The sequence below is a fragment of the Bubalus bubalis genome, chromosome 21 (genome assembly GCF_019923935.1).
Source record: "Bubalus bubalis isolate 160015118507 breed Murrah chromosome 21, NDDB_SH_1, whole genome shotgun sequence".
NCBI classification, from domain to species: domain Eukaryota; kingdom Metazoa; phylum Chordata; class Mammalia; order Artiodactyla; family Bovidae; genus Bubalus; species Bubalus bubalis.
This window is the reverse complement of record NC_059177.1, coordinates 32894172-32917419: the sequence shown is the minus strand read 5'-3', so window position 1 is coordinate 32917419 and position 23248 is coordinate 32894172. Positions and strand designations below refer to the sequence as shown.

At 37.4% G+C, this 23248-nt stretch overlaps 1 protein-coding gene across 3 annotated transcripts in view; it reads left to right on the top strand.

The window, feature by feature from the left end:
* TAFA1 (TAFA chemokine like family member 1) overlaps positions 1-23248 on the top strand; it is a 533669-nt gene that overhangs the window by 495117 nt on the left and 15304 nt on the right. The window contains exons 4-5 of one of the 3 annotated variants that reach the window (XM_025273058.2): positions 7283-7407; positions 13060-14182. In XM_025273058.2, the coding sequence (XP_025128843.1) occupies positions 7283-7407; positions 13060-13077 (143 nt within the window). In that variant the 3' untranslated portion in view covers positions 13078-14182. Of the gene's footprint in view, positions 1-7282; positions 7408-13059; positions 14183-23248 lie in introns of those variants that run through there. The other 2 variants (XM_044933588.2, XR_006547226.2) reach the window with 2 other exon arrangements.

The window sequence follows — 23248 nt, the reverse complement described above, 5'->3', positions numbered from 1 at the left end:
TTAAATCAGTGGGGATGATACCCTGCATCCTGATAAGACAGCCCATGACAAGTACAATACTTCTTTGTGTTTTATCTTATAATTCAGGTAAAGTTAACCTTTTACCTCATAAGAAATATATTTATTTGCTTCCGTATGAAGATACTTTGGTGATTTTGGTGGTTAGATTACCTCCTGGGTGAGGACTTCTTTCCTGCCATCATGCTGACACTCTAAATCAGATCCGTTTAGTTTCCCTTAAAGCACATCGTATATTTCTACATATCACAATTTGTAAACACATGTTACCCCATCATTACATACAGTGTATATCTCCCACAAGAGATTGTGTGCCACTTTGGGGTAGAAACCATGTCTCTTTTATGTCCAGCACAATACTTAATGAATAGTTTTCAAAGGAATAAAAGATAATTTTTTTCTTCAAATACCTTCAAGGAAAACTATTACTCAAGGAGACTGTACCACATTTATCTTGTGGCTTTAAGTATGGCCCATTTCACAATCCACATCCTCACCTCTACCCTCACCAGGATAAAACTGCCTCAGTTTGAAAAGCACTAGAATAGAATTAGTAGAAGAGAAGTAATGCTTATCAATTCTATCATCAGCTATTAATTCTGTGTATGTCTCTGAAATATATTATAGGTCCCATAAAGTAGTACAGTCTAATCAGTACAGTAAAAAAGCAAATATATGTCTCCCAAAACTGGAATAAACTTCCATTAAAAAAGGCACTCATTCTCCGTAAAGACAATTGCATGAATGCATACATAGCTGGCTAGAGGACACATGGATAAATAATAGTAATAATTTTCCCTGTGTTGAGCTTTAAGCTTATTAGGTATTATGCTAAGTATCTTATTTCATTGAAAATTCACAATTACAGTGGTGATTTTTATTAACTCCATTTATAACTCAGGAACCTGAGACTTGAACCAAAGAACTTTCAGAAGCCATTCTACCAATAAGTGATGGAGTTAAGGTTCAAACCTGAGTCTCTCTATCACACACCCAAGAGTTTAGAGTCTTAACCATTCACCAATCCCTCCAAACTGGATCCAGTTCTTAAATGTGAGCTTACAGAAAAGAGGGAGCTCAGAATATCTACAGACAATGGTATTCAGTGCCTTTAATTTTCTGTTTCCTTTGATAAAGACAATCACACACAGGGCGTCACTGCAGGTCTTTTGAAGAAGAGCCTCGTAGCAGCTGTTCCAACAACCTGTGCAAAAATGGAGGCTGGAGAGCTGTCCCATTCTTCTAGTGGAGTCCCAGCCATTGCTTTAAATTGCATGACAGGTTGCACAAAAATGAGCCTGGAAATTTGTCATGATTGATGTACTTATAACCTACTTCTGGGAACATGAATGCAATCATATGTTCAATCATTTAATTTATGCTCAAACTCTCATAAGTCATAGAAGCAAGCTGAGAGTTTGGCATAATATTGAAGAACAATGGTGTAGTTGCTAACTTTGTGAAGAACTGCCTTTTCTCTTTGGGAATGATTTTATTCTTTTGAGTACTAAAATGATGCCGATGATGATAATAATAGCTAATATTTATTAAACATTTGCTGAATGCTAGACAATACTAAGTGCTTGGGATGAATTTCTCATGTGATCCTCACAACCCTTTGAAATTGTCACTATTTTTTCTTTCTCTTTTTTGTTTCATTGTTTTATTCATTCATTTATGAGTGAATGAACCTGTCTTAAGCTACTGTATGCCATTCAAAGGTGAATGTAATATGATCTGTGCCCTCAAGGAATTCACTACTTAGTGAGTAGTATGCATGCATATGAACTGTTTGCTGTCGCTGTTGAGTCGCTAAGTCATGCCCTACTCTTTGCGACCCCGTGGACTGTAGCCTGCCAGGCTCCTCTGTCTATGGGATTTCCCAGGCAAGAAAACTGGAATGGGTTGCCATTTCTTTCTCCAAGGGATCTTCCGAATCCAGGAATTGAACCCGGATCTCCTGTTTGGCAGGTGAATTCTTTACCCTTGTGCCACGAGGGAAGCCCCTGGCACATGAGCTAATAAGTTAATAATTAGTGTCCAGTGTGGTTAGGATTAAATTAACATGGTTGAGATACTGGCAACTGTATTTCCCCCACTGGTTCCTAACATCACTTTCCGCTCTACCATGCTTCACGATTCTAGAGCAGGCATCCAAAAATCAAGACCTGTCGCTTCTCTGTCTGAATGCAGCGGTGCTTACCTGGCATTTCAGGTGCTTGCTTCTTCCCTTCTTGCATCTTGCATATCACTGCCAAATTCATCTTCCCCCAGTCACCCCTATAAATAGGTCCTCCCTTTGCTTGGAAAATCAAGAATATTCAATGATTTACCTTTCCTTAAAAAATAAGTTAATGACAAAACAATTTTTTTTAAGCTCAGGCTCCTTGCTTTAAGAAACTTCTACAATCTTACTAAGAGTTTCTATTTTCCTACTACTCCCAATCGTAAGGCTGCTGTTCTAGTACATTATCATATTTACTACTGGAGGAGCACTTTTTGTTCATTTATTTCTCTTTACCATAATTCATGCTAAAATGCTAATAGTGTTCATATTGAAAAACCCTGAGCTAAGCTGTAGGCTCTGAGGGTAGGGACAATGTCATGTTCATTATTTTATTACTCTCAGCAGATCAGGGAGCTTTGACTAGGCAAAGTACCCAATAAATATTTGCTGAACCACAACTCAAACATTATCTACTGAAATGATTTTTAAAAAGGACAATTCTAGACAGTATTTTTTTAATATATATTAAACCCGTTGCTTATTATATCCCATTCTATTTTCATGGGGAAATTCCTCACAGTGAACAACAACCCAAAAAATAAAAAAATGGGATTTCTGCTCCATTTACAATTTATCACCAAAAGATAGATTCACTCTCCTTTTATAGTCTCTCTTCTGCTTGATAGCAATAGGACCTGGTATAAGGGCAAAATCAAGACTCATGATTAAAGTGGCCTTAGTGATTTTAAGAATCTCTCAAGGAAAGATGAACATTCTTGAAAAAGTTGAAGATCAGATATTTCCCTGAACACGGCACATTCATAGAATCTCAGAATCCCAGGGTTAAAAAGGACTTTTAAGGTTCTTTTTCATAATCAACACAGATAAGAGAGAGTTGGGTTTTGCAGCTGATATTTAATTAATTCAGTTCTTCTAAGAGAGAAAAGTTCTTAGAGCAGTTAGGCATCTACCTCATGTTTCTTATGGATTCACCAAGTGTTCACTAGTGGGAATTTCTCTTAAAATGCTATGACAAATGAAGCAACATGTAGCTGAGACTAGGAAGAAACAAGTGTGATCAACTGTTCCTTTCCAAATTATTTTTTAAGTTAATTTTGCAAAAAACTGAATGCTTTTGTTTTCTGCAAGTGTTCAGGTTGATACAGAATTTATTTTCAAAAATAATAGAGGAGAGAGAATTCATTCATCCATTCATAAGTCAATACATGTTTTTCTTAGAGAACTATGATTTTTAAACTCACAACTAAAATGAGTTAGCACTGTCATGGTGCAAAACTTGAGTTTTTGTGGTCAAGCAGGCCTGAATTCTTGCGTAAATTTCTGAACTTCTCTACCTGTGTAAACTCAGGAAAGTTACTTAATCTTTCTGGGCTTTATTTTTTTTAATCTAAAAAAACAAACAGTCTCATGATATCTACTTCATAAGATTGCTTTGAAGACTGAAATAATACATTTAAAAGTATATAACATAGAGACACAAAAGAAGTATTCAGAAATGTCAGTTATCACTTGTATTATTGAACTGACCATTATAATGCAAGATATCTTAGAATTATTTATATTTACAGTTTTATTATTATACTTATCTTTGTAATAAAAATTATTAAAAACAACTAACTAGCATTAATATTAGCTCATTTTATTAAATCCAATTGTTCATTCTTTGTCCAATATTCAGAAGGTTTTCAGTAGCTTCCAAATTGGGAGAAGAGAAGGCAATTTTTAAATCCTTTCTTTGTGAATTTTTAAAAAGATATATCAGGAAATGCTCGTTAAAAAAAGGGGGGGATGAGAAACTATATTTTGACCTAGGCCATAAAATAATAGGTATTAAAATGACTGTGTAATGCACAAAGCAGAAACAACACAGGTCTAATAGCATCTTAAGAAAAGTGATCCTGGAAAAATGAACTAGATTGTAAAAAGCCGGAGGGAATACCAAGTCATCAAACTCCATGTAGGAGAAGCAACTGTAATACAAATTTTTCGAGACCATTGGCAGATCTGGGACATTTTTATTCTTAAAAAGCTTTTTCTCTTTCCCTCCATGCTGGTGGGTCTTTATAAACTTGAATTGAAAGTGATACTCAGGATTTGAGGTGCATTCCTTTTCCTACAGCCTACGTGTTCATTCGGGAGATATTAATGCTTGAGAGAAAGGGGAGAAGCTGCTTTGTTAGCTTGCAACAAAGTAGGTCAGCTGTGAGAGGGCAAAGAGCAGTCTGAAGAAGACAGAACGGGGTCCTTTAGAAAGAGGCAAAGATACTAACGGCTGACCTTACCAGCAGTTGTTCATTATCTGTGAGCCTCTGTGAATGAAGGGGGACAAATGCTAAATCTAAGACCTTTGGGAAAGGCAGTTTCCCCTCCGAGCAAAGATTATAGGGTCTCTGTTCTTGATGGTTGAGATGCAGGGCACAATACTGAAATATTAGGTGGGCTTTAAGGGGACAAGCGTGGCAAGTGTCATTGGCTTGTGTGTGACTGAACTCTAGCCAGAAGGGAGCCTCAACTTGGAAGCTCTCAAGAAGCACCGCCAAACACTGACTTGTATCTTACGTTCCTGAAAGCTTTGCCATGTGGTTTTATTCCCCTTCAACACAACATACGCTTTTCTTGCTTCCAAAATATATGCTTCTCTATTTAGTATTGTCAACCTATTTGTTCACAAAAATAAGGCCTCTTAATTCATAACAAGATTCTTCTTCTTCTCCATATCCTGATGCTGAATCCTACTATTAAAAAGAAAATTATTCAAAGCGTTCATAATCATTTTGGACCCTCTAGAATAGTGATCCCCACCATTTTGGTACCTGGGACTGATTTAGTGGAAGACAGTTTTTCCACGGACTGGGTCGGGGGGGATCTTTCAGAATGATTCAAGAGCATTACATTTATTGTGCCCTTTGTGTTAGTCGCTCAGTCATGTCTGACTCTTTGCAACCCTATGGACTGTAGCCCGCCAGGCTCCTCTGTCCATGGAATTCTCTAGGTAAGAATATTGGAGTGGGTTGCCATTCCCTTCTCCAGGGGATGTTCCCAACCCAGGGATTGAACCTGATTCTCCTGATTGCAGACAGGTACTTTACCATCTGAGCCACCTGGGAAGCCCTTTGTGAACTTTATTTCCAATGTAACGCCACTGCTGATCTAAAGGTGAAGCAGGTCCATGGTCCAGAGGCTGGAGACCCTTGCTGTAGAGGATTTGTGTTTCCTGTTTTTAGTCCAAGTTTTTCAAAAATATCACATTGTTTTGCATATGGATAGAACAATACGCAAGATTTTACTTCCTCTGCTTGCTCTATCCAATAGATTTGTGTTTTCTGTGATTTGGTCTAGTCTACATGTAAAGTGAAGTCGCTCATTCATGTCCAACTCTTTGCAACCCCATGGACTGTAGCCTACCAGGCTCCTCTGTCCATGGGATTTTCTAGGCCATAGTACTAGAGTGGATTGCCATTTCCTTCTCCAGGGGATCTTCCCAACCCAGGGATTGAACCCGGGTCTCCTGCATTGCAGACAGACACTTTACCATCTGAACCACCAGGGAAGTCCGTCTACATGTAAGGTGTATATCAAATGTAGGCAAAGTTACCCTTGAAAAAAAAAATCTTTAAATTGACCATATAATAGAGAAGATATGATTTTGCATATATAATCCTGCAGAATAATTGTTGTTCAAAGGGAAGTTTGAGGAAGACTGAATTCTAAAGGAGAGGACGTGTGAAATAAGAGAAGTGTGGAAGAGGGAAACTTAAATGCAGATAAATGTCTGGATGTTTAAGCCATTCTGCTTCTGAGGTAGCAGTCTGATCTCTCTCGTGTACGCTGGATGGATAGAGAATTTTAATGTGCTCCTGCTTCCCTATACCATGAACTCCATTTCATTTTAACATTAATGCCCTGTGATGTCAAGAGATGTCCTGTGGGTTCTTTGTTGTTTTGAGACAAAACATCATGGTAGAGACAACGTGGGAATGTGAGGGATTGAAAAGTGACTTTATTTTATTTTTTTTATAAAGACCTAGAGTTCCAGTTCAGTGTAAAGACAGCCATTTGGAAAGTATCACAAAAGAAACACTCACAGATATGTTAAGGATTTTTCATGAAAAAGCCAGGTGAATTTGATAAAAAATAAAAATAAAAAAGCCAATGCACTGAGGATCCTCAGAAACAACCAATGCTTATGCAGAATTCATTTTCACTCAAGATATTAAAGCTCTGGGACTGCTTGATTTGTACTGAGTGAATCCAGTCTCTAGTTTTATAAAATCTCATTATCCAAAAAAGTGTGCTATAAATCCAGCCACTAAATTCATCGCCAGCTTCCTAATGTGGTCATCCTTGGTGTCACCCTAAAAAGTAGAGCTGTTTTATCAGAGGCTCAGGTTTTAAATTTCCACTCATATCCCCTCAAACACATTGAAAGGAAACACACTGAAAGCTCACATCAAATATACTTTTGACTGTAAACAAATAGTTTCCTTTATTATCACTGTTGGTTTTAATTTCTCAGGCTTTCTTGTGTACTTTCCATTAATTTTTTTTTTCTTTTTTCAGTAGACCTTTGAAATTCTCAAAGACCCTAGGCTGGGAGATAAACCCTAATGCTAGGGATAAATAAACTGGCCTTTCTGAAAAAGAACAGCTCAGTCAGTCATTCTAAAGAACATTTAGTCCTTTTGTCCCTCACTGAAAAGAAAGTACGAGATCCTTGATCTACAAAACTAACACAGAAGTTTCTCTAAAAAGTGAATGTCGCCATTCTTCATATTTTCATCATACAAGGAGATTCTGGACAAAATGTAGCTTGATGAAACCAGACGGCATCATTATATTTGCATTTTAAGATGTTTTAAGTTAAAATCTTACTCTTCTTAATAGTGTTCTTACCCAATCATGAAAGGTTCAAAAGGACCTAATGCATCTCATAGAACATTAACATCTATAGAAAGACACAGTCTCTCGCCCAGATTGGGTGAATTGCAAACAAACTTGTTTCCTGTCTTTGCACAGCCTCCATTGTGATCGGGAAATGGTGGTGTGAGATGGAGCCTTGTCTAGAAGGAGAAGAGTGTAAGACACTCCCTGATAATTCTGGATGGATGTGTGCTACAGGCAATAAAATCAAGACCACAAGAGTAAGTTGTTTTCTTTTTTTTGAAATGTCTCATGCATGTTACAAACTGTACTGTTTGCCTTTGTGTTGTATAAAGAACACCCAGAGAAGCTTTGAACAAGAGAGAAAGAAGCCTTTTCCCCAGCAGAAATTATTTTTGATGGTTCAGATCAGTGTCCATCCATCAAAGAGAAGTTAGAGATTGAACTTGACTTCTCCATACTGAGCAGTTTAGTGTTTCTGTTATGGACTCATAAACAAAGCTAGGCTGCCATCGCCAAAGGGAAGAGGGGCAGTGAGGCAGGTATTTGGATAACGCACTGGACATCTATGGTGCTCAGAATAGATAATAAAATAAGGATCTTGCCTAATTCATCCAGATGGTTTTCTAAAAAGTTCTGCATTTAAGTACTGCTATTTTCTAAAGGTTGTTTAAAGGAATTTTTGATGCTCTTTTAGGGAAATGAAAGGTTTCTCTGATGTGAATAATTGTTCTTTGCTTTGTGTGGTTGAAGCAGGAATTGGCTTCAAAATATGTAATGATGTGTATCAGGCTACTCAGCCCATCAGAACTGGTGTCATGAGGCTGGAACAGGTTAGAGAGGCCAGTCTAGGCCAGTTGTTGACTCTGTAGTTACTGGTTCATAAGAAAGTTTGAAAGTTCTAATGGGGGTACCGATGGGGGTTCTTTAGGGTATGTAAGACAGTAACTATTCACTATACAAAAGTCTATTAGTACAAAAGTCTATTTGTATTTTAAGTCAGTATGGTAATATGTACATGAACCATGAGAATATCAGCCTTGTTATCTGTGTATATGTTACAAGTATTGGGTAGTTTTTAAAGCAAGCTCCACTAGTTAAAATTCCAATATGTTGAACTTGTAAGTTTCCAAAAGAATGATCTGAATTTCAAAGGGCATATCTGATTCCAGCCCCTAAATCATGAGTCTTAACCTGGTCTTTCTTCTCAGAATTTTCCTTTCAAAAAATAAAATTGGTTCTTGCATTTTTGTGATGCAGAAAATATAACACTTTATGAAACTTTTTATAAGTGAAGACTCTGTTTTTCTAGTTTAGTTGCCTATACTGACCACGTTAGCCAGTAAATGGCTCTACCTCCCTGGCTTGCAGCCAGAAGGCTTGTCGAAACCATCCTATCTTGTTAACCTACAAATTGAAGGTGCCAAGAAGTTCAATCTGGGATATTGTATTTCATTCCAATGAAACATCTACAGAAGAGAGTGTTTAAAACTGAACCTAGTTTGTGCTGCTTACTCCAGAAGTCATCTTAATTAGCTGGTCTGGAGTATGGATTTTTGGTTTCCCTTTGGTTACATTTTTCATGAAGATGATTTTACCAGATAATTTGAAGATACCCTCGCAAGTTAGTTTTAAGCTACTCTGGATTTTAGCCAGTATGGTTGGAAATCAGTAGCCGTTGTTTTGAACATGTTGTTGACATACTCTCTGCCAAATCTCCATTCCCTATTCCAAGTGATAACCAATCACCCTATATTGATGGTAATCCTTGTTCTCATAGTACCTTCAGACTTAAAACTCCTTAAAGAACAATAACACAAGTCAACATATTTCAGAATTTAGATATGTAAAATTCCAAGAGTACCAATGAGAAGACTCTTTGGCTGACAGAAAATAAAACGAAACAGAGAAATTGTTAGTGCTGCTTATTTGTGACCCATGTCACTTTCTTTTATTTGGCTTTCATGGAGTATATTTCAAAACCATCATGCTTACAGTAATACATCCTAGACATTCTTCTGAATCACCAAAGTATGGTGTGGAATCTGATAATGGTAATAGAGTCAAGTACGCACTGTGTTCACTATGCCACTAGGTGGGTTGAACGCAATCCAAATAGTTGAACAGTATAAGAGAAATAAATCACCCTTACAGGCAGTTTAGAAGCAGAAGATTCACCTGTTTCTGATGTGTGTATCTGTTCCAGGCAAGGAAATAAGAGAGTCCTCTATAGCCATGTGTGTGGCACGTCAGCCAACTAAGAATTCTCAAGTCTCTCTTTAGAGAAGGAAAAAGAAGGCAGTAGAAAAAGCTGAATGTTTCAGACCTTACGAAAACCCAAACACTGCAATTGACATATTTTCTTCCCCCTTCTTTACAAAGAAATTCATGATGAAATAAACACTTTTAAACACAAAAGCCACAAGTTAAGTCCAAATGATATACACAGGCACTCCATCCCATATAAATGGCTAACACCAGTCCTTAGATCATATGTTCTAAAAAATAGATTTTATATGAATTTTTCTAGTATGCCTTGTGTGTTTTTCCCCATCAGAGTATAAATATGCCTACACACTTCAAATGTTGACCCTAGCAACTTAACTTTTAAAAGTTTAAGTCACAGATGTATTTTAATTAGGAATCATATGTTTTCATTGTTCTTTAAGAAGTAATCTTTAGGGTAAAAAAGACCTTATTAAAGTGAAAAGAAGAATAAAAAATCATCTCTTTTTGTTCTATGGGTAAGATTGGTTCAAAGAGTTCTTTAAGAAAAAAACAAAAGCAGAAAACTGAAGAAACATACTCAGATTGCTAATGGCAACTGTGCATTTCCTGCAAACTTATTTTTTAAAAGGAGCTTCAGTGTAAAGAAATTTGCAGGAAAGATTCCTGGGACTTCAGTCTTTCTCCTTACCCTTTTTTTTTTCCCTATAAACTCCCTATTATATGAGTTACTTCCCAACTAATCATACTAAGCCAAAATTCTCAGCATTTTTTGAAATGTCGATAAACAAAAGATGGTTTAAAGTGTGCTCTAATTTAAATTTTTAGGATGCTCATTTTTCAAGGAAGGTGGAGAGTAGAAATTCAGTGTTTCATTTAACCCACCAGACACCAGAGAATATAGACTAGCCAGGGTAACAGGCCACAGTCTGAAGGAAAATCTTGGGGAAATTGGATCTGGGTGACAATAAAACTCAGAAGGAAGGAGAGAAGGTAAGTGGAATCAAGCAGAGGCTTCCCTTTCAGGAGACTTGGCAGAATAAATCATAGGGAAAGAGGAAACTTCCTGAATGCCACACCTTGGAGAGAAAGTAATCACACTTGAGAGGTGCTCCAAAAACATGGCATGGGCACACTAAAATAGATGCCTTCTGAGAAGAAGCTTGGTGTATCTGGGTGAAGCTTCTTGGCTAAACTTTAACACTGTTCCTGCTTGATCATAGCTTCAGTTGTTTTATCAAATTGCTTTGTTAGGAATTTGGAGCAAGACTAAACTACCTAAATATTGACTAGAGATTTTCTTCCTATGGTTTTAGATATCCATTAGTTTATCCCTTTTCTTTAAACTGATTTATGAAAAATGTAAGTTGGCTAAATTTTACCCCTGTTCCTACTTGATCATGGCTTCAATTTTTATTATTACATTGCTTTGTAGGTAGTTTGTAGCAAGACTAACCTGCCCAAATATTGACTAGAGATTTTTTTCCTATGGTTGTGGATACCCACGGGTTTATCTCTTTTCTTTAAGCTGATGGAGGAAAAGCATAAGTGTGAAAGGTGAAGAGGTTATCATCCATGTATTCAGGAATGAATTTACTACCTTGTGTATTCAGGAATAATGACTTAATTCAGAAAGCTAGACTTCCCCTTTGAGGAAATAAGTTGTCTGACAATGCTGTAATAATTTATGTGTAGAAAGTGAACAATGATTGTTTGGGGACAGGAAGAGGAAGGGAATAAAATGAGGACAAATCTAAAATCACTTGGGAAGGAAAATTAGTAGATTAAAATATCAGAACGTAATCTGGTTTTATATCTGGGGAAATATCAACCAATTTTTTGGATTTCCTTCATGCAGGTATGTTAATGTCTTTCACATTAGTGAGGAGATCAACAGTTAGTGTACACTGTAAAGTCTCATTCCCTAAAAGAGTAAGTTACAGACCTCAGATTGCAACCTAACCCCTCAGATTACACATCTAACCACAATAGCCATCTTTTCAGATGTGGTATGCCCTGTGACTCACCCAATGCAATTCACCAGAGTCATTTGTCCACAGCCTCCTGGCCTTATCCTCCTAATGGCTTTGCATATCTCCACCCATTCTAATCACCCCAATGTTGTTGTTTTTTTAATATTACTGAGGAGTAAAATACCAGCTTTGACATATTCCAGCTTCTTCACTCAAAATTCCACCAAGCGTGAAAGGTTCTGAGTCTTGATCTCTAGTCCATTCGTTTTGCAAGCAATGTCTTTGAGAGAGAGAGAGAAATGATGGGGAAAGAGAGGAGGCTGGAGTGGGAGTGGTATTTAGAGATTGCAGGAAGAAAGAGTAAGCTATCTTCTTAAAGAATAAAATATGCTATCAAAATTGCCACAAATGATCCAAGTGTGCTCATTCATTTCTTTAACTAATAAATAGTATTAAACCTCTATTATCTAAAGTTAAAGTCTTGGGAATGTGATAATGGTCATGACATGGCCCCTGGTCTTCCATGAAGGATAGAGCCTAAAGTCGGGTGGGATGGGGAGAGAGGGAGGGTCATTACATTTTTTTTTTTTTAAAGGCAATTCCAAATCAGTTTCAGAAACGTCTCTTTCTCCTTCCTTTTGGTGGAAAAGAAGACAGTGAAAACAAATGTCATAAACACCACTGGACTATAAGAAACCAAAGTTTGAAAGTATCTGTTATTTGTATGGAAAGAGTAAAAAAATAAATGTGTGAAGTTTTCTTATACATTCTGCCCCTGACCCAACCAACTTTTGAATGCAAGCATGTATTGTCATTCCTACCTAACCCTTAAAGCTTTAAGTGGACTTCACTCCTGGACTCAGAATACTCAGTTTCTAAAACTATAAAGAATTAAGAGATGATGAAGAAAACTGTTTTAAGTCCTAGAACTCTAAAATAGAACCTTCAACTTTATTAGAACCATCATCATGCTCTAAACCAGTGATTCTTCATGCATGCATCCTTCTGAATATGAATCTTTGGGACCATTATTTGAATGGATTGAATGACATCAGTAGTTATAGAAGTATGCCAATGATTGCCCTTGAAAACTATATCATTGTTTGAGTGGAACAGATTCTCACCTTGCAAAGGTCTCTTAAATTCTTCAACAAGTGTGATCCAACCTTGGCAATGACTTCACCTTATGCCACCCCTCTGCACCTTATGAGCGACCAACATGACAAGGCTAATGAATTTCCTTCTCATGAAATTCTCATCAGACAGACATAGGAATAACTACATAATTTACAGAAAGAGTCCAGTGCAAAATGAAAACACAAAACCCCTTTTTAAAAATTACTAAGAATTTCAAGATGGCAGTTGTAGGTCATTAAACCAAGTGTGAAATCCTTTTCCGCACAGGGCTCCCCACAGTTACGTAGGTTGCATGCCTATGACCACAGTCTTGCTTAACCATTGCTCCAAGAGTCTGTGTCCTCACTTGTGGCAAAAAGTAATGAATTGATTAAATATGGTGGCCTGTGCATGTGCTTTGATCATTGTTTGAAAACTACTGCTCTAGACTTGAACATTTTTTATTTCGGTGCACTTGAAAGAAGCAACATCCTAAAAATTCCTGGTGTCCTTAATTTTCCTCCTAATCATCTTTCTTTGTGCCTTCTTTTCCTTCTTTTCTTCCTGAATTTTCTTTCTTTCTCTCTTTGCTTTCAGATTCACCCAAGAACCTAACGGAAGCATCTGTTATAGTAATAAAGGAAAACCAACTCTGCGAAAATGCGTTTTAAAAAGTTAAAACATCTTATACATTAGAAGCCAAATGGATTTCTTATTTGCACTTTGACTGATTACCAGATAAGCACAGTGATTTTACTGTGTATCACAGAGTATCCTAGAGTGAGAAGACCTGAGGTTTTGGCAGTACCATGGAAAGTGGGTTAAGGAAAAAAAATGGGTTTTCTCAATGCAAATTTTTTGGGATTACAAAGAACGATCAACTATCTTCTCATTTGGATCTATAGTTACTTTGTACCACTTGAAATACATGTATATACATAATATTTTGAAATATTATATATTCTCTTCAAGAATTGAACTGTACCACAGTTTGAGACAGCTGGTGTACCTCTTTGAGTTTTGGATGTTTTGTTTTGGTTTTTTTGTCATTTCTTTTGCTATCAGCGAGGAAAACATGTGCCCTTTGGAGAGGTGGGCATGGCACTGACACTGGAAGGCCAGCTACAGGTGGACTCCTGGAATCTGAGGCATCAAAACAACACCGAGTCAAGAGCTTCCTTCTGTTTCTACCAGATGGCCCAAGGAAGCACATCATCCTGATTTATTGTTTTCTATCCTGTGCAATATTAGCATGCAAGCTTGGCTTACACAACCATACTTTATATTCAATTGATATAACCATTCTAACCTCTTCCAGGAAAATATTTTTAGAACTACTAGCTTTTCCACAGATAAGAAAAATGAGGATTCTTGAGGGAGCCACTCCATCATGCTGTTAAGACTCTGGCAGAGTGATGGTCAAATATGGATCCCTGTATTAAGTTCTGTAAATACAGTGTCTTAAGGCTTTGTATAGCTATCTTAAACTGCAGAAATGTCCTCTGATTAAATCCAAAGTCTGACATAATTAATAACATAGTGCTGTAGCATTGAGTCTTATCATGGCACCTCTTTCTACATTTGATTTGATTTTTCCAAGAGTATTCAGAGATCGCTTCTGATGAGATGAAAAGACTGTTAAAGCAGTTAGGTTTCAGAATGATCTGTGTGACCAAATGTTGGACAGCCCTATTAAAGTGCTAAATAACTTCTTTCTAAATCACTGTGTCCTCTTCATTTGCCATTTATTTTTCCTCAATCAGTGTTAGCCAAATCCAGAGAACATTCATGTAGCGACACATAGTCCATAAGAATTAGTTGCACAAGGTCATTGCTGCTATCATAACCAATATTTCCAACTCTAATAATTTGAAAACTAGAAATTCATTACTAGAAGTTCAGTGTTCTCAGCCAGCAAGATGAAATGTCAAATCCCATTATTGGGCTTCCATAGTGGTCACCTGGATGATACATACAGGGCTCAGCCCCCCAAAGATCAATTTGTGTCCATCTTCTTTTTTTAGAGTTACTTAGCTGACACTTTTAAGAAAGACTATATACTTAAATTCTTGTTTAAGTAGATATTATGTTAGCACTCTGGTAGAGCATAATATTACTGTACATTCCTGTTACTTATCATATCATACTGCAAGTGTGTTTTTTTTCCTCCAAAGTCTTTTCTCCAGAATATGTGTTATTAGGGCCTGTTACTAGATCAGTGGCACAGTGAGTCTCTTAGAGTGGATTTTTCAGTTAACCTTTGGGTAAAATCCAGAGGCTCCTTCATCTCTTCTAATATACCTTGAAATCTGATTGAATATATAAATACTCTAGGTGGATTTGTTCTGCATTTTGAATGCCTATAGAAGCATCCAAAAATGGAAATGTAAACCTTATTGCAAAATCTGAGCTTCCTAAACACTTTAACAAATATTTTCTAGGAGGTAGCATAAAATTCATACCAACAATTCAGAATTGCTTGAATTTTGTGGTCCATATCCATGTACCATGTAATATGTTACAAATTGATTTCATCTATAAATTTCAGAGGTGAAAACTGAAGTCATAAATCCCAAGATTTATCTAGAACAGTACATCCCAAAATGTGGAGCAATAGGTTTCTGTAATCAAATATATTAGGGAAATTTTTTCCAACAAAATAAAGTAGAAGTATTCAAAGGGATTCTCAGAGCCTTTAATATATCAAAAGATACTGTGTGTCCTCAAGAAAGACTAAAACAGGGGGAGTAAAGTAAAAGGCTTCCAGAATCCAAACATGTTGAGTGGTCCTTGACTAATGGAGCACTCGTTTGTTGACTAATAGAAGCTGCAAGAAATTATTTCTGTGTGTGGATAGATTTACTGTATTGTCATGTCCTCAGTTTTTCTAGAGAACCAGAAGTCTGGATTTTTACATACAATCTTCTAACATTCTTAAATAAGATGAACCAAAATGAGACTATTTCCATTAAAAAACCTTGTAAGCCTTATTGGAGAAGGAAATGGCAACCCACTCCAGTACTCTTGCCTGGAGAATCCCAGAGATGGCGGAGCCTGGTGGGCTGCCGTCTATGGGGTCGCACAGAGTCGGACACAACTGAAGCGACTTAGCAGCAGTAGCAGCAGCAGCAAGCCTTATTACTGCTCAAAATATCTGACCATGTGGCCTTTTCTATAAGATTAGTATTTTCTGGAATACCCTTTGAAGAGTGTTTGTCCTGAATAAAAAATCCAATGAGAAGCAAATTTTTTATTTTCTGTGGCCTCACACATGTAGACCGTACTCATGATTCCCAATATTTGGGGTTCACAGCTTTTTCTGTTCTGTAACTAGAGCCTGTAAGTCAATGAAAGATCCAGTCTAGAGGTCCATGTCTATTAGTTCATCTCCTGTTGTTCACTTAATGCGGTAAATTCCCTGGGAAAGAGTTGGAAGAAAAGAGAAGGGGGGAAGAAAAGAAAAGACCACATCAGAATCAAGCAATCATCCAAGAAAACAGTGAAAATATTTGTAAATGTCATCAAATTCAGTTTCCATTTATCCAAGTCCCTTACCAAAATGTGTGAACCGTCAACTTGTGTTTAAATTTAACTTGCAGCAGTTTGGGGAATTTTCAGTAACTACCATCTGCCTATTGAATCTGAATGTATATGGTTTTAAAAAGTATATCACGTATTTCTGGTTAATAAAGAGCTCAGTGTGGTATGACTAATACTGATATTGAGCTTTCGAATCAAGAATGATGAATAATATTACAACATAATTAGAGCAAATGCCAAGGGTTTCTTCCAAATCCTTTGTCATGGTAAAAGGGAAATATGACTCAGTTCATAAGACAAAGATTTTCAAGGAAGGTAAAGCTTATTTGCTGACTTTTTTGTGTGTGTAATTGCATTTACCATAAACGGACTTGGCAAGCACACTGAGATGTTTAACTACTTCTTTTCCCATTATAGAACAATGAAGTTGTTCATATCTTTTTCTGATCAAATCCAATGTAAGTTTCACCAAGCAATATAGTGATTTTATAGTGCAGTATATTGTGCCACCTTGCATTGTCACTGATAAAATAAGTTATGAAGGGTATAAAAACTGTTTATATGAGACAATTCACACATTCCTCACCTACATGGGATATGCACTCCTCCTTAGAAGGTCAAATATCGTGTCATGAATGAGTTTCTGTTTTAATTAAGCTTGACAGTCCCATTTCAAAATCTATTTGGTTTTGCCTGACAAAGTGTATCATGTCTCTTTTTCACTATCTATCTACCTTCCAAATAAAAGATTTAGTGTCTAGCAAATTCTAGGGCTCAAGTCACTTCCACCTAGTTTATAAATATGAGAAAGCAACATAGAAGGCTTTCTAAGGAATGTAGAGACTCAGAGCTCATGCAGTAGTGATAGAATATGATTTTGTAGTGCCCATGGACATTATACAAAAGTGATAAAATAAAATCATATTCACACTTCAAAGTAAATTTAAGAGGAAGCTACTAATTGCACCAACACACACAAATCTCCTGCTAATAAAGATTTTAAGATTTTAGGTTGAATAGTTCAGGATATGTTTTCCTTATAAAAGATCTCAGGAGCCTCACAGTAGAAGTTACATTATGCTGACATCTTTGGTCCACAGTGGCTCTCATTTATTTATTTTATTTCCTTAGGTAGTTTGTTTCATTTTCAAAAAGAAAATGTTCAGCTCTCATATATTGATTTTGGTAGCTAGCTACATTATTTAAAAAAATAATAACCAATTACCAAACATGAAAGCCAGGACCCCAAATATAACTGACTATATTTAAAGTCCAGCTCTACTTCCCACCTCCTTAGAGAGACTCTAACCCTGGATTAGATTCCACTCATGCCATGAGGAAAAACCTGAGGCCAGGCTTTCCTTATGACAATGGTTCTCAACAACATGGATATGTGGCCATTGTTTACAGAGGGGTTAGAAGTGGCTTATTAATATGATCTGTAAATACATTTTTAATTAATTATTATTGCAATATAGTTTATTAATAATATTGTTAGTTTCTGCTGTACAGCAAAGAGAATTATCTACTGCGTGTGCGCGCACACACACACACACATTCATATATCCACTCTTTTTTAGATTCTTTTCCCATATAGGTCATTACAAAGTGTTGAATAGAGTTCTCTGTGTTATACAGTAGATCCTTATGGCTTATCTATTTTGTATATAGTAGTGTGAATATGTCAGTTCCAATCTCCCAATTTATCTATCCCTACCCCCCCTTTCCTACTTGGTAACCATAAGTTTGTTTTCTACATCTGTGAGTCAATTACTGTTTTATAAATAAGAAAAGTATAATTATTTCACAAGCAGTTCCCAACCAGGGCCTATAAGATATATATGCCAACAGGAGCTAGGCAAGTAACACTTGTTAGCTAACCAAGGTCACATGTCACTGCCAAAGCACACATGATTAGGGTTGCGATGTAGCTGGCAGGTTCCAGCAGGCAGCATTTGGTCCTAGCCTATTTCTCCCACTTAGCATTGGTGTGCTAATATGGCCCAGTTCTTCTGTTTTGGGGGTGTTTTATAAGAAAATCCAGAAATTCCAAGGTTTATAGGAAATCTCCAAATTGTGCATATTTATAACTTACTGAACTTTTATTAAAAGATATGACCGAATATTCTATTTTGTCTATGAGACATTGGTTTGCAAATCTGGCCTACAATGGCATTCTTCTCAGGATCTGCATTCTTGTGTACTTCCTCTGGTGGTAGAAAAAAAAATGCAGTGGATTAAAAAGCTTGTCTGCAGTCCATTGCATGGAACCTGCAACCTCTCCTGCTTTTGCCACTGGGAACCCTATGCACACAGCAATAGATATCAGTTATACTCAAATAGGGGCATGCCAGGGTTGCAAAAAGAGGTCAGCCCCTGTGCCAGAATAAAGTAAATGGATTAAACCTCCATAGATTCCACCGTTGGGGTCACCAAACCACTGTGGGAGCCAATTTTAGGGGCTGGAAAGAAGCAGTGTCAGGTCAGAATCTCCCACAAGCAGCTGCTAAAACACCTGAGAGGCTTGAACATTTAGTTTAAGGAAAAAATGCTAGGTACTACCTGCCCAATGGAAATGGCCTCCTCCCTCTGCTTTCTCATCCTGCACACACCCTCCCACACTCACGTGTGTGAATTCTTAAGTTCTTTGTCCTGTGATCTGGATCCTCCTCAAGAAGGCCAGATGGAGAAGCTCTCAAGGCCTCTCACCCCATCACCCCTTTCATTCAGCTCACCACTGTCATATTTCCTCTTCTCCCTTTTACATTCCAGACTTAAAAAGCACTGTATGTATTTAAAAAAGTTCTAGGATTGGAAGCCAAAAGAGCTTCCAATCTCCCCTGAAGATTCGGGTCCTCGCCCTCCACTTATAACCTAGAAAACTTGTAACCTCTTCCTCTTGAGTTTTCCTGTCTGTAAAATGCAGATCATTGTACAAAGTTTAAAGGTTATGGGAAGACTAGGAAACTAGAGAAAATGGAAATGTGTTATACATGGAAAGCAATAGGTAAACTCTTGTTGTTCTCAGATTACTAGACAGATCTCTGTTCAACTTTGTAGAATTCCCCATCTGCCGTTACTATTGCTAATGTTTTTAAACCACTGAAAAATGCCAATATTATCTACACTTGATCACTGCCATTAAGACTTGAGTTGGCCAGAGTTCATGGCCAGAGTTGTCTGGTTTGTAGGACAATGTCCAACAACTATGCATGATGTCATCACCAGCCTACTCCCAGCCTCCCTCGCATCTTACCCTCTTGTCATTCAGGCAAAATATTCGTACAAATTCACACATAACCCTCATTAGTGCACGGGTCTGACCTTTCATGATGTCTAGTAGAACTTTCTGTAGTGTGAAAATGTTCTGTATCTGAGTTGTCCAATACGGTAGCCACGTGCTCCATATAGCTATTGAGCATTTTGAATGTGTCGACTATGACATAAGAAGAGGTTTTTACATTCATTTAATTTTATTAACTTACTAGATAACCACATGTGGCTAGGAGGCTACCTTACTGGACAGCATAGTTCTGTTTTGTCTTTCAGAAGTACTAACACTGAGCCCCAGTTGCCCAAAGCCATGGCATGCTCATAACAATTTTATTGACTTCCTTTCACTTCCTGTCACTTCCTCACTTCATTTTCACTGCTGCCTGGATTTACCTCTCAAATACATTCCTTGCATTGAAATCTTTGTCTCAAGGTCTTCCTATGGAAAGACCCACCAAAGGCAATATTTTAAGATGACCACTCTATTTCCAAAATGGAGAAAAATGGGAAGGGCACCAACTAGAGCTGAGGAGATCAGTAAGGAGGTTTTTGTAGTATTTAGTAAACATATGTGGAGCATTTCCTTGTCAGAGCCTGAGGACAGAGCAGTGAATCATGCTTTTCCCTTCATGGAGGAGCTGATAGCTTAGATTCAGGTCTCAGCTACATCAGTCAATTGCCATTTTATAGACTCAGTTATCCAAGGCCATCGTGATAAAACAAGAGTAAGGTTATGTTGTATCTCTTAGAGGTAACTCAGACAGAAAACTTTAGTCCCTTCTGATTCACCTTGTTCCCAGCTAGCTACCCTCATTGCCAATGAACAAGATTCAAATTGAATTAATAATAAGGAAATTCCAAGTTTGTCTCCAATCCTAGTATTTTCTAAAAACCACGTGGTAAAATGTGGATGGCATCCTAGAAAATGCATTGGATTAGACGAACCCTGATCTCTAGTTATAACCCAGGAAATGACTTAAACTTCTTGCAGTGGTTCTCAGAAATGGCATTCTGTGCAGGCAACCACACATTGTAATTGTAGGGGAAATGGTGAACTAGTTAAAGTACCAGTTTGAAATTTTAAAGGCCACAGGCATAAGATTTTGCAAGGCAAATAAAGAGTGAAGACTATATATGACAGTGACAGAGACCTCTAAGAATATGATAGAGTTACAGTGACTTATGACTTAAATTGACTTCCAGACACGGTAAGGTCAATGTCAAAACCTTTTTGTAGCTATATTAAAAGGACACAATGACTGGGTGAAGCCAGTGGTATATAGGTGATGGAGAATCCAGGACTTTCTCAAGCAACTATGTTGTTTCTGGTTTTTCTATGTTGATAAAAGTTACCTGCTGGCTAAAATGTCTGGAAGGGATGTTATTAAGAGAAAAATAACTCAAGATAGGGGAAGAAATTTGGAAGAGAGCATCTAGTCCTCCTCAAGGATTCAAGTACCCAGGGTGCAGTGATAGCAGAAGGAGGGAAGCTCTAATTTGTACATATTTTTGTTGATCTCAAGCTACCAATGACAGGTTGGGAAGAGATACACTTGGTTGGCCCTCACAAGCCTGTGAGAGCCAGCTTCAGCGTACCACTGTGTAAGGGAAATGACATTCCTAGTTCAAAAAAACAAAAACAAAAAAAACCCTGTCCAAATATTACCATGCCAATGCTGGAGAAATATGTACCTCTAGGAGGGGTACTAGATGTCTAGTATGGGTTAAGCACAGTTTAAATTGTTTGGGAAAGGAAGTAGATTCTGAAATCTACAGGTCAGAGAATCCTGAGGTCAACCCAGGGCAATATGTAAAGTAGATCATTTAAGAAATCTGGGGGCACGGGTGGGGGAGATAATTAGGGAAACAGTGATTACCAGGAGCCAGCGTGGGTTCACTGAGAAAAAAAATCATGCCAGACAAGTTTTTCATTGACCTCGCTGTTTTCTTCAATTAATCTAAATTATTTTTTTAAATGATTGACATATTGTGTCTATATATTGAAAAGATATGAGTCTAAGCTAAGGACTGGTGAACTGTGGTCCTTAAACTAAGTCTGGAGTGCTGCTTGTTTTTGCAAATAAAGTTTTATTGTAATACAGCTACTAGTTTGCATAATGGCCATAGCTGCTTTTGCAATATTATAGCAATTGAATGACTACAACAGAGATATTATGCTCAGAAACTCTAAAGTATTTACTATTTGGGTCTTTACATTTTGCTGCTCCCGGGTATATTCTGGAGAAGGATAGATGAGAGTAAAAATTGTGTGAGCTCATAACCATAATGAAGAGTGGCATTCAAGTGTTTCTAATTTCCAGAATAATTGTATCCTAGAGAAAGATTTCTAGTAATAGAATCCTGAGTACTGACCTAGCTGTGTCCTGTGCATTGTTTTATTATCAACTGTGTGAAAGACAGAACTGACTATACAGACCAGTTTTGCAGATGATCCACAGTTCAAACTGGTCATCGACTACCTGGCATGTTTAAATCAAGTTCAAGCAAGTAGACAGAGGAAAGTGCTTATGATCATCAAAAACAGTTGAAGAAGGTTGATGCTTAGATTCATGGAAAAAGAAAAGTGGGTCAAGAATGAGAAGCTGTATTTAAATATTCAAAGGTCTCATTTAAAAGAAGGGGTTACACTCGTTTCTAAAGAGTATGTGCAATTTATAACTAAACTTTTACCAGTTTAAGAACAACTTACCTGATTGACTTTGTTTAGTAGGTAATGGCTTTGTTGCTATGAATGGTATTCAAGCATAGACGAGGAGAACTCTTAGGGGTGCTGAATCTGAGCAAACTCTGGGAGATGGTGAAGGACAGGAAAGCCTGGTGTGCTGCAGTCCATGGTGTCACAAAGAGACAGATATGACTTAGCGACTGAACAATAACAGGATTCATGCCTAAGGAATCTTGTACTTCTCAGAATTTGTGATTATCTGAGCATAATTTCTTATTGGTGGAGTGATGATTGGTAGAGGAGAAGGGGATGACAGAGGAAGAGATGGTTGGATGACATCACCAACTCGACAGACATGAGTTTGAGCAAGCTCCGGGAGTTGGTGATGGACAGGGAAGTCCCTGAGGTCGCAAAGAGTGGGACATGAATGAGCAACTGAACTGAACTGAGAGTAAAAATAGAATTTGAGATACTCTTTAAAGTCAGATACTTACAACATAACAAATTCTTAGGTTCTGAAGAGCAGCTCTGACTGCTTAGATCTAGATTGCTTGATTTAGACATACAGATGTTCCTTAACAGCCCCAGAAGCCTTGCTTGTGGGTAAAGAAAAAGCTCTTCCTTCCCAACTTCTGTAGCATCTGTTTCTTCAGGCTCCAGCCACACCTGGAGCAAGCCAGCGTAATCACCGATCAGTCAGTGAGAACCATAATGGGGTGATGATTTTGCCATAAATCAGCAGTCCTTGTTAGAGACTGGCCAAAAGACTTCAAGGCTATTAAGTCAGGTAGAAACAACTGCAAAGGTGAATCAGTTAGACGTCTGAGAACAAGGAAGCAGACCCAAACCAAACCAGTGAGAAACAAAATGGTCGAAGGCAGGAATTGGTTTAAAAATGTAAAACTGAGCAAGTCCTTGAACATTTCAGCCAGATATGTCTCTACTACATTTTTAGTGGTTTATCAGATTATGGATATCATCTAATTATTTTTTAAAATTTTTATTGTGATAAAAGTCACATAATATAGAACATACTATTTTAAACATATTTAGCTATACAGTTCAGTGGTACTAAGTACAGACACATTGTTGAACAAATCTCAGCATCATCCATCTCCTGAATTTTTCACTTTCCTAAACTGAAACTCTGTACCATTAAACACTAACTCCCCATTCCCCCTCTTCACCTTCCATCCCCTGCCCCTGGCATCGACAAATGTACTTTCTGACCCTATGAATTTGAGTACTCTAGGTACCTAGTATAAGTGAAATCAAACAGTATTTGTC